Raw genomic sequence first — 9,947 nt, 5'->3', positions numbered from 1 at the left:
TCTTTTTGTGTTTTCTTTATTACCGAGGGCACCACTGAAATTTTCTATCATAATGTTCTAGCAACATAATGACAATAAATAAATAAAGATGTAGATGTTGCTTCTTCTCTTTTGTTGACAGCTTTTTTAAGTTGTACAACTTTTTAAACTAATTTTAATTAAGTTCCACAAAATCCCCCAGAAATCAAGTATTTTTTCATCTTTTAGATTTATACAAATATATCTCTCTATCTCTCTCTATACATTTCCTGTCTGTCTTTGCGTGTATATACATACACAAAGACAGTGGTAACGTTTTTGAAAACATGAAGTCAGAATCAAGACTATGGTTTTTTTTTTTGCGTTAATTTTTTTAAATTAACGCAAATTTGTTTTTTTCTTACTGACTGACTGAAAGTCTACTTTCATGTTTTTCCTTACGCTACATGGTAAGATAGTGTCAGTTATTTCTGTGAATCTGCTGGTGTGTGTTTTTAATCATTCAAACATGTTCCTTACATTTTGATTTCTTCCCTTTAGATTTGGCTTAATTGTCTTTCAAAAAAGCAGAACTAGTCATCTCTTTAGGCTTTTCAGTACTTATATCCAGAAAGACAACCAATTATTCAGTTCAATTCTTAATAAAAATTATTTATTCATTAAATAATTTTTATTCATGTCCTTCTCTCAAGACCCAAGTATTTATGTCATGAGCTTTGTTACCAAAGGAATACCTCATTTAACACTTTTTCTTTAAAAGAAAAAAAAGAAAAAAAGTCAAGAGTCGTACAAGTTGCACAGGAGGGAATCAAGCCCACGTTAACACACTGTCTGGTTTTCGGGCGGGTCACTGTCTTTTTTTTTGGCCTCGTGGATCTTCACGTGTGACTTGAGAGTACCGCGGTGCGAGAAGGACCTCTTGCAGATGTCGCACTGGTACGGTTTCTCTCCATTATGGGTCCTCATGTGGGCCTTCAGCTGAGTTTGGCGAGCGCACGCTCTCCCACAAATGCTGCACACAAACTGTTTGATGCCTGAATGGCTCCTGACATGGTCGTTCAGGTGACACTTGTGCTTGAAGGAGCGGCCGCACTGGGAACAGCTGTACGGTTTCTCGCCGGTGTGCATTCGCATGTGAGCCTTTAGACTACCTTTATAAATAAAAGCCTTTTTGCACACCAAGCAGATGTGTGGCCTCTCGTTGCTGTGAATCTTCATGTGAGTTGACAGAACGCCGTTTGACATGAAGCTTTTGCAGCAGATGTGGCAGAGATACGACCGCTCCCTGACCGTGTGGATTTTCTTGTGAGAATTTAAAACGTGCGGGCATCTGAAATGCTTCCCGCAAACTTCACAACTGTGGGGTCGCTCCACTGTGTGAGTCAGCTTGTGCCGGCTCATTGATCGAAGATGGGAGAGAGCTTTCCCGCAGATGTTGCAGTGGTATTTCTGTAGGCCAGCGTGCTCCTTGCAATGAATTTCCAGCTGCTCCTTTAGACCAAATGATTTAGCGCAAATTTCACATTTGTATTGTTTCGCCTCTGTTTGCAGAGACGTTTGGTTATTAGAGTTGTGATATTTTGGGTCATTTGCAAGATGTCCCTTTAATGTTTCCACTGATTCAAAACGTTCTCCACAAATTCCACAAACAGCCGGTGACTCATCCACGTGACTCCATGCATGTTGAATCAAGCTGTCCTGGTTTCCCTGGAGTCCACACACTTTACAGGCTATTGTACTTGTCTGAATTGTCTCCGAACTACTTTGGAGCTCTTTTGCCTTCGAACGTTTTGCCACCTGCAGCTCGGGGTTTAATGCCACGACTCCATGTTTGTCATCACTAGACCCGTTTACAGCAGCATCTTTTGTTAGCAAGAGCTGTAGTTGTGATGCTGAGCTGTTGGCCATGACATCCACTTTGGTATTGTCTAAATGTTGAACGGAGCTGGTAAGAAACAAAGATTTTCATAAATTAATTTATGAATATTGACTGAAAAATACAGACAAGCCAAGAATTATATCAAATTGCTTGCAAACCTCACATTAATATAACAATCAAAACTTTATTCGAAATCATAATATCTAAAAGCTGTGAGGAGCCGGCTATTATGTTGGTCAATAATAACGTATTTTTAATATCAAGAATATGGAGCAATTAAATGTTTTAAATGTTGGGTACAAATAATTTTAAGACTATAGAAATAGCTAATGAGTGTTCCTTCAGTAGGTTTCTTTTTACTGATTGTTGCAGTTCTCAATGAGGGTAATAAATACAAATTAAAATTTAGTTCATTTTGTGAATTTATTATAAAATCAAGAATATTTCTTGGTCATGGATCAGTGTTTTAATTCACTCCAGTCGTTTTGCCTTTAAACACAATTTTTTGTGCAGATCATTTTTATTTTCTATGATCTATTGCAACAGTCTATTCAGATGGACTGGGACTGGCCCGTATAATTATATCGACAAAGAAATAAATTACATTCAACTATTAGTCCACAGGCTCGCCAGCCCAATAGGGGAAATGCACAATATGCAAGACTACCAGTCCAGGCCTGTAACCCTTTCACACATAGTGGTCACTACAGTGAACAGCTATTCAAAGGCTGTTTTCTGTATTTGTGTCAGTGTTGATGGTACACTTACACATGAACCACTACACTGGACGCTGATGTGTCACTCTATACCCTGTCACCCACTGGTCGTTTAATGTTACTATAGGTGTATGACGTGATGCATTGTAATTATTGTTATTTAACCCTGTCATGCATGAATTATGACAACCTCAATCAGGATCTTTTTTCATCTTTTCATGCCTAAATATGAATAAAAATACTTAAGAAAAAAAAATCCTGATTGAGGTTTTCATTTGGTTTTATGTAAAAAGTAGAGTGTCATCTGTCAACTGTTTGACATTGTGTTTGTAAATGTTTTGCTTTTACATACAAGCCAGCAATTCAAACAGTTGTGTTTGTTAGGGGATCTTTATCTTTATAGGGTGGTATACTTGCTAATATTTCATTAACAGCCTTTAAAAAGGACACACTGTTTCATTGACCTTTAAACAAAATAACTCAACATTTCTTTTTCAGTTTTTAATTCACCTTGAAATGGCTTCATCGCCTTTCATAAGCACTCTGTCACTGTGTGTTAAAGGTTTATCACTTGTGGGTAACAGGTGAAGTTCTTTCTCCTCATCTTCCTCTCCTGTCTGTAAGATAAAAAAAAAACAACTTTACAAAAACTCAGAAAGTACTAACGTCATTTAAATCAGTTATTCTTCAAAAGTTTGTATTTGTTTTAGTTGTTTGCATTTTACGTAATCAGAACATGGTTTTAACGCAGGTCAAAGCCATTTGTTTTGGCTCATCTGACTGTATCTCAGACAGACACAGTGGGAAAAGCTTATTTTAGGACATATTTCATCACCATTTTTGCCAAATAAACACAAACTTCCATGAAGATATCTCAACACTAACAGAACCAAGTTCAGAGCAGCAATTCAAGTTACAGTTTATCTGTTATTACAGTGGAAATGTTCTGCTCTGTTCAGTGGTGTGTTCGTGCTGTCATTTGTTTTGTTTCCTAAAGAGTCAGCTGGAAGCAGAAGAAATCAAACACACCATAAGAGGTATTTAGTTTTGAACACTTATTTATCATTTTTCCTTTAATGTTTTACCTGTAAACAGACTTTTCATGACTATAACTATATCTGTGGCAGCAGTGAGGAAAACTACTCTAGTGTCGACCTTAAGTTTGACATAGAGGACAGCCTTTTCAAGCCCGGTGGGCTTCATGGTCCTGTAGATCTCTTCTGGTGTCAGGGTCTTCAGCATGAGCCTCTGGAGTCTCTTACTGTGGTCAGACTTGAAGATGTTCAGCGGTTTGTCCCCGGCCAGCTGAGGGAACGTGGACTTGATCATGTCCAAGAAGTCACCCTCCTTTAGATCACGGGGACACTTCAGGTCCTCAAACAGAGTTTTTTTAAACCCTGAAAAAGAAGAAACCATCGTGAGATCAAGACTTTGCAAGCAGTGAGGAAACAATGGTTATCCTGGGCGGCAGCATCTCAGAACTCTGCAAGTCCATCTGCAAGTCCTTGAACATTTAAGGTTTTTAGTATCGTTAGGTCTGGCTATTTGGTTCAGGTGCTAACACAGGAACTTAAAATGTACCCATGTTTGAGAGCATACCACCTTGAGAGTCCTCCAGGAAACAAATCCTGAAATGTAGATGTCTCTGTGTGTCACTGAGCCAATGTTTGCTGGACTTCTTCCTGTCAGGAGAAATGGTAGTTGTGTTAGAGCACTACATTCAGGCCAGTGCTGGCAAAGGTGAAGCCTTGGTGTAAATGCAAAGTTTTTTGTTAAAACACGAAGCGTCACAATGTAAACTAACTGTAACATCCAGACTGTTGACATTGCATTTGTAACCTTGGCATTTCATAATCCGGGTGCATCAGATTTTCTCTTTTCCGCCTGGAACTCGTCGACATTTGGGCCATCTGCTGCTCATCTTCATCACGACGTAGCAGACTTGGACTTCCAGCACCCTCCATACCTGGAAACATTACACACCCTATTTTACTATTTACTACCATATGTAAGTCTGAACATCTTCTTTAGTGTTGCAGCAAAAACGTATTGTCCTTAGAGTCGTTCATTCACTCATTCCTCCTTTTTCTCAACATTTAAGAAAACAAGCTTTGACAGAAAACAAACCCGGCAGATGTGTGTGCTCCTGATCCTCTTTGTCTCCGGTCATGACCACCACCTCATGGATGTCCAGATCTGTGACAAGGGATTACCTTTGTCAGTCAGATCTGATCAGTTACTTCATGTATGGCCAACACAATATTGCTATGAACAGCTGAAAGCAACATGTATTTTTAAAGAGCAGCTTTAGTCCTGTTTATCACTCAAATAACTGCAGACTGTGGAAAATCTGACATCCTAAATTCTTAAAACTGATAGAGCAGGCTCCATGTGAACTGTGAAAACTTCACCTTTATGTTTTATATGTAAGCTCATTTCCAACATTGAAAAATAAAAATTGCTAATCAGAGCCAAGTCCAAATTTCAAATCAGTATCTCAAAATTGCGACTAACTCCTGAAAAACTGGAAATTATGAGTCATTAAGTCAAAACTGTTTATAATCAACTCAAGTTTTGGGTTAATTAAAAATGTTGACAAGCCGACTTGAAAATGCAACTTACTTCTGAATAACTAGAAATTTCAGTTATATTCAATTCAATTTTATTTATTCAGTGTCAAATTACAACATTTGCCTCAAGGCGCTTTATAATATATGAAAAAGACCCTACAATAATACATAGAAACCACAATAATCACACGCACTTTGGTGACAGTGGGGAGGGAAAAGCTGCAAGTTATTAAGTCAAAATTTAAGAAACACAAGTGAAAATTTCGAGTTTTAGTAGAATTAATTTTTCATTAGCTTCAGGGGGTGGGCTGCCCATAAAGTTAAAGGAACCCCAAAAGCGTTGATTGGCTCACATTATCCTGTGAAAGCTGACTAAACGCATGCCGACTTGTTAATCCCATTCTAAACAATTGTGCGGACATTTTCTTCTTGCACTGTTAAGTCACTATGTTCACCAGCTAGCGAGGAAATATTAAATGAGTCATTTTCAAATGAAGTTCGGCAAATCCGCCTCTGTCACTGACCTGTCCTCTCAAGCTTAACCCGAGGCTGCAGGAGCTCCAGCAGTCTCCTCTGCCGGTCGATCTCCTGCCTGAAGCCCGCGACCTCCTCCTCGTAGTCGGCTACAGTCCTTTCCACCACCGCTAAGATCTCCCGGGCGGCTGTGCTCAGTTTCTCAGTGATGATTCCTCTCAGTATGTAGCTCTTGGACATGTTAGCGACGCTGTAGGGGGACTCCGAGTTGCCGCTCTTCTCGAGATAAAACGTGTGTGCTTTCACGGGTCCGTCTCAGAGGCGAACGATACTGACCGGACGGTGTTCCTATCGTGCTGTCGCAAAATGTGTCCGGGGAGAAACGTTATAAAGAAAGCAGACTAAAACACTATATACACACACATTTACTATATTAAAAAAAACCCGATATATATATATATATATATATATACACACTTTTTTTTCGTTCCACTAAGATCCTCAGTTTGAATCCACTGGCTGACTTGGCATGCTTGCATCACTGTCGTGTTGTACAAACCCTTCTGAGAAGATTTGAACTTTGTGACATACTGAATAAACATAGTACTAAACATAGTACTGCATAGTAAATAAACATAGTACTGCAGATGACCCTTTATGCAGTCAGTGTGTAAACAATGAACGAAGATAAACAGGAAATGTAAAACAATGCCCAAATCTTACCCCAGAAATGTAACTTTAATTACAGCAATTTTAAAAAAAGGTGTACAGTAAACAAAATATAGTACTTCAGAGTTTCTGCTAGAAAACAGCAACTTGCATTGGGGAACATAAGTCAACCCGAACAAAGAAAACAGCATAAAGTTGTATTTGTTCCTTGTTTCTTTCACACTTTAAATTTGCACATTTCAAAGTCTTAAGTAAGGCAAAGGGTGATCTGTATAAACAGTCTGCAGAATCTGTGGCACCAGAAACTTTTCTGGTACTTGGTGCATGCAGCAAGTCCGAATGAAGAATGAAAGACAAATGCACTAGTCAAAGTGCACTCTCAAAACAATCTGACGACATCATACCTCTTTAAAACCGACAATGTAGACTATGACCAGTGCATGGGACCCAAAGTTCTGGTCTGGATATCCAGCCACTACACTGCAAGCTCCAAAGTGTCGGCTGTTGCTCCAAGAGGTTCTTCAGACCCCAGAAATTCAGATTTCTCCACGAAAATAAACATGAATGTCAGTTTGATGTCCCCTGAAGTGATGGAAACATGGTTGTGTGGGTGTAAACAGCTGGGTTCACATTCATTAGTTTCTTTAACAGTTTTAAAACTTGGGGGTTGACTGGCGAAGTCTTTTCCTGTGTGAACTTCCCAGTCTCCTTTGACAGGAATTTGCCTTGTGGAACTTTGGTGCCTCTGTCGGGATTTATCCCAATCAATCGCCTGGAAAAAACAAATGTGTGGTCAGATCCAAAGTGACACAGGAACGGGTTCTTGCAAGCCCTTTAGCACAAAGACCTCACATCACAAATTAACAGCTGGAAAATGTACTCATCTAACCTTTGAATGAATTCCAGCGTGCATGCAGCATCGTCTTGATACTGAAGATTGAAGATGTAGTAAGTAGAGAAGACAGCAGCGAGGCCGGACAGAAAAGTCGGCTGGATGCCCTCGCAAATGATGTGCCCCTCAAGACTGATCATCCAGCGGCGAATGGAGCCTTCTGGTGATTCGGCTTAAAATCCAAATAAAATCCCACCATTAGTACTGAAATGGTAATGAGCTTATTTATTCAATATACTTCTGCAGTGCAAATGTGTTAATAAACACACAGAACCATCAAGTACATCACTCAGTCCCTATCAAGAATATTTAACATCTGTATCTGACCAGAATTTCGCAGTTAGGCATGAAAATAAAACTGTGGATTTTCCAGTCACACAGCGTGACTTCAGCTTCCGGAGTCGCGTCCATAAAATAATATTTTAATATGCCGATGATTGTGTAGTGTATACGACTGGGCAATATATAAAACATTGTTCATGCTGACTGTACATATATTTACAGGGAACTCTGGGCATACAACTTGCAAAAGCAAGCTAGATAAGCTTTGTTTTTGTGTTGTGTTTGTTTTCTTTGGGGTGCTGAAGAGTAGCTTGTTGCAGAAGCTGTTTTTTAAAACATGATTTTCTTCTAATTTATTGACTTTGACAATTTTTTGATTTGCAAGTTATACAAAGTCTGCTGGTGTTTTTTTCATCATAATAAAATAGAAAATGGAAATGGAGAATCTTCACCACTTGAAGGTGCTAAAACTTCTACTGCCCAGACAGAGTCCTCCAATATCAGAGGAGCTATGGAGAAAATTATGAGCTGGGGTCTTCCAGTGATCATCATATTGAATGTGAGTTGTGCCACATTTATGCTTTACAGCAGACAAACAGGTGAGGGTAACATTTTCTAATTCAAGATCAGGAACAACCTGCAATCTGTGAAGGTGTCAAAAAACGTCAGCATGACTCTGCCTTTTGTTTTAAGCTTCAGTCTCTGGAGACCAGTTGGTGACTTCCTAACTGGATGACGATTACTGCAGTTTGCATGGAAAATGTGCAAAAGAGACAAGGCAAGTGAAAGAAGTCAACAGTGAAACCGGGTGAAAAATATGGGGGGAAAAAAGGCAACCGGTAATTAAAATTTGACCTCCTCTAGGGAGATGTTGTCGACCGAAGACTCATTAACTCATCTCGGTTCAAGTTGAACTAAATTTCTTGTGACTTTTAGCATTTGGCAACGGGTGAAAGTTCACTGTTGTAACAGGATTCTTGGGTAATAAGAGAAATTTTTGTTATGACATTATAAGTCATGAGTTATGAAATTATAGTGAGGCTATTTTTCTTCTCAAGAAGCACTTAATGCTTAACGCTGTTGGCTTTTGCAACCATAACAACAAAAAATAAATATGTATGTCATACCGAGGAGTATCAGTCGAGGAGTTGCAGGTAGTTGGAGTGTCGTCTGTAATTCAGCTGCTGTGGCATTTGCCTGGGACACAGAGTTATGACTAAATTAATTAACAAAAACATGAAACAAATAAAACTGCTGTCTTCCACAATAACAGAGACAACAGATACAGGTGTCACCGTTGAAGAAATCAAAACCCCCAAAATAACTCACATTTGCAAAAAGAATCAGTCCTCTGAGGGGTTCGGAGAAGTGAGCCATCAGAAGTTGCAGGATGCAGAAGGATAGTTCAAGTTTTGGACCCACTGAGAGGATGGATTGGATATCTGGATTAGTGGACTTGCTGAAGATCTCCAGGATGGTTGGTCCACACTCCTCCATTGCAACCTCGAGAGTGCGAAGCACTTTGATATCAGTGAGCAGCTCAAAATGAGTATAAAGTCCATTGTGTGTGAAAAGATAAGGCCATCTGCCCCTTAAATCTCTAATAGCCGGTACTGGGAGTGCATTTATTTGGCGGCGCTGCAGGTCGAAGGTTACTTTCATGAGTTCTTTTACTTCGTCTTTTTCTACCATGCTTGAGTCATCCTGATGGTAAATTTCTTCCAGTCGCTGGCGTTTTCGCTCCACTGTTTCATTTGTCTCCTCCGGCAGCAGGCCAGGCTCAAATCTGGCGCAGCCATAATTGTTGGTGGATCCTCTTTTCATTCCAGACAAATGGCTGTGGCGAAAGTTGCTGGTCCGTTTCAGGTTATCAATTCGGTTTTTGATTTGAATCACAAGCGAGATGTAATCCTCTTCCAGCAGCTGACCGTTGTCACACAGATCAGCAAAGCTCTGAGGGTACTTACGGACAATGTTTCGGCAGATGGTTACACACTGAGCACGTGTTGGGTTTAGCTCGTGTTTCCTCATCTCATCTGCTAAAATCCTAACCATCTGTCTCCTTGCTGCAGGGGATGGTCTCTTGCCCTCAGCAACCGCTGCTTGAATTTCCATTGGCATGAGGTCCCAGGGCACCTGGAACGTCTCTGCCCACTGTTTTCTGAAAAGGGTGGTTTGCCAGCAGCTTTCTGAGTTGTCATGTTCTTGATTCGAGAGTGGGAGTACACCGGATGGAGTGGAGCAAGGTGATGCTGCAGGACTGCTGAGCAGTGAGCTAGAGGAAGGAGTCACTGGCAGGTCCAAAGTAACCAGGTCTGTCTCTGAAAAGGAAAGGAAAAAAAACACACAGTGAGCTCAATTGTCTCTTATACAAGTGTGCGCTTAAAATAAGTTAATGATAATAAGTTAATAATATATATATATTTTTTAAATACTGCCGACCGTCAGTGCGACCCCTGAGCCTCCCAGTATCCTCCTCCTATGGT

The 9,947-nt window shown here is 40.0% G+C and overlaps 2 protein-coding genes across 4 annotated transcripts in view; both read right to left on the bottom strand.

The window, feature by feature from the left end:
- Positions 1-663: 663 nt before the first annotated feature.
- On the bottom strand, positions 664-5,961 carry LOC102791863 (uncharacterized). Of its 3 annotated transcripts, none has more exons than XM_087832489.1 (7): positions 5,669-5,961; positions 4,702-4,770; positions 4,414-4,540; positions 4,174-4,256; positions 3,730-3,971; positions 3,085-3,191; positions 664-1,924 (listed from the first exon to the last, which is right to left on the bottom strand). In XM_087832489.1, exons 1-7 carry the CDS (start codon positions 5,856-5,858, stop codon positions 799-801), a joined length of 1,944 nt encoding a protein of 647 aa, XP_087688615.1. In that variant the 5' UTR covers positions 5,859-5,961; the 3' UTR covers positions 664-798. The 3 variants fall into 3 exon arrangements, with proteins under 3 accessions (XP_087688615.1, XP_035771779.2, XP_087688623.1); XM_035915886.2 differs by having other exon boundaries at positions 4,177-4,256; XM_087832497.1 differs by lacking the exons at positions 4,702-4,770; positions 5,669-5,961 and having other exon boundaries at positions 4,379-4,496.
- A 755-nt stretch (positions 5,962-6,716) lies between these two features.
- Positions 6,717-9,947, bottom strand: part of LOC102795061 (uncharacterized) — a 35,452-nt gene continuing 32,221 nt past the window's right edge. Inside the window, exons 21-24 of the mRNA XM_087832471.1 lie at positions 8,791-9,782; positions 8,589-8,658; positions 7,177-7,351; positions 6,717-7,059 (exon numbers count right to left, since the gene is read on the bottom strand). Coding sequence (XP_087688597.1) covers positions 6,855-7,059; positions 7,177-7,351; positions 8,589-8,658; positions 8,791-9,782 — 1,442 coding nt within the window. The 3' untranslated portion in view covers positions 6,717-6,854. The remainder of the gene's footprint in view (positions 7,060-7,176; positions 7,352-8,588; positions 8,659-8,790; positions 9,783-9,947) is intronic.

This window comes from Neolamprologus brichardi, chromosome 3 (genome assembly GCF_056152115.1).
Source record: "Neolamprologus brichardi isolate AB-2024 chromosome 3, ASM5615211v1, whole genome shotgun sequence".
Classification (NCBI taxonomy): Eukaryota; Metazoa; Chordata; class Actinopteri; order Cichliformes; family Cichlidae; genus Neolamprologus; species Neolamprologus brichardi.
Note: the sequence above shows the minus strand (reverse complement) of the source record. Positions and strands in the feature narration are given on the sequence as shown.

Excerpts from the sequence above, each read along its gene's own strand:
- LOC102791863 (XM_087832489.1), bottom strand. The coding sequence starts at position 5,858 with ATGTCCAAGAGCTACATACTGAGAGGAATCATCACTGAGAAACTGAGC. Across the intron at positions 4,257-4,413 it reads CCGGATTATGAAATGCCAAG|GAAGAAGTCCAGCAAACATT; the intron begins GTTACAAATGCA and ends TTCTCCTGACAG. Across the intron at positions 3,972-4,173 it reads CCTGGAGGACTCTCAAGGTG|GGTTTAAAAAAACTCTGTTT; the intron begins GTATGCTCTCAA and ends CTTCTTTTTCAG.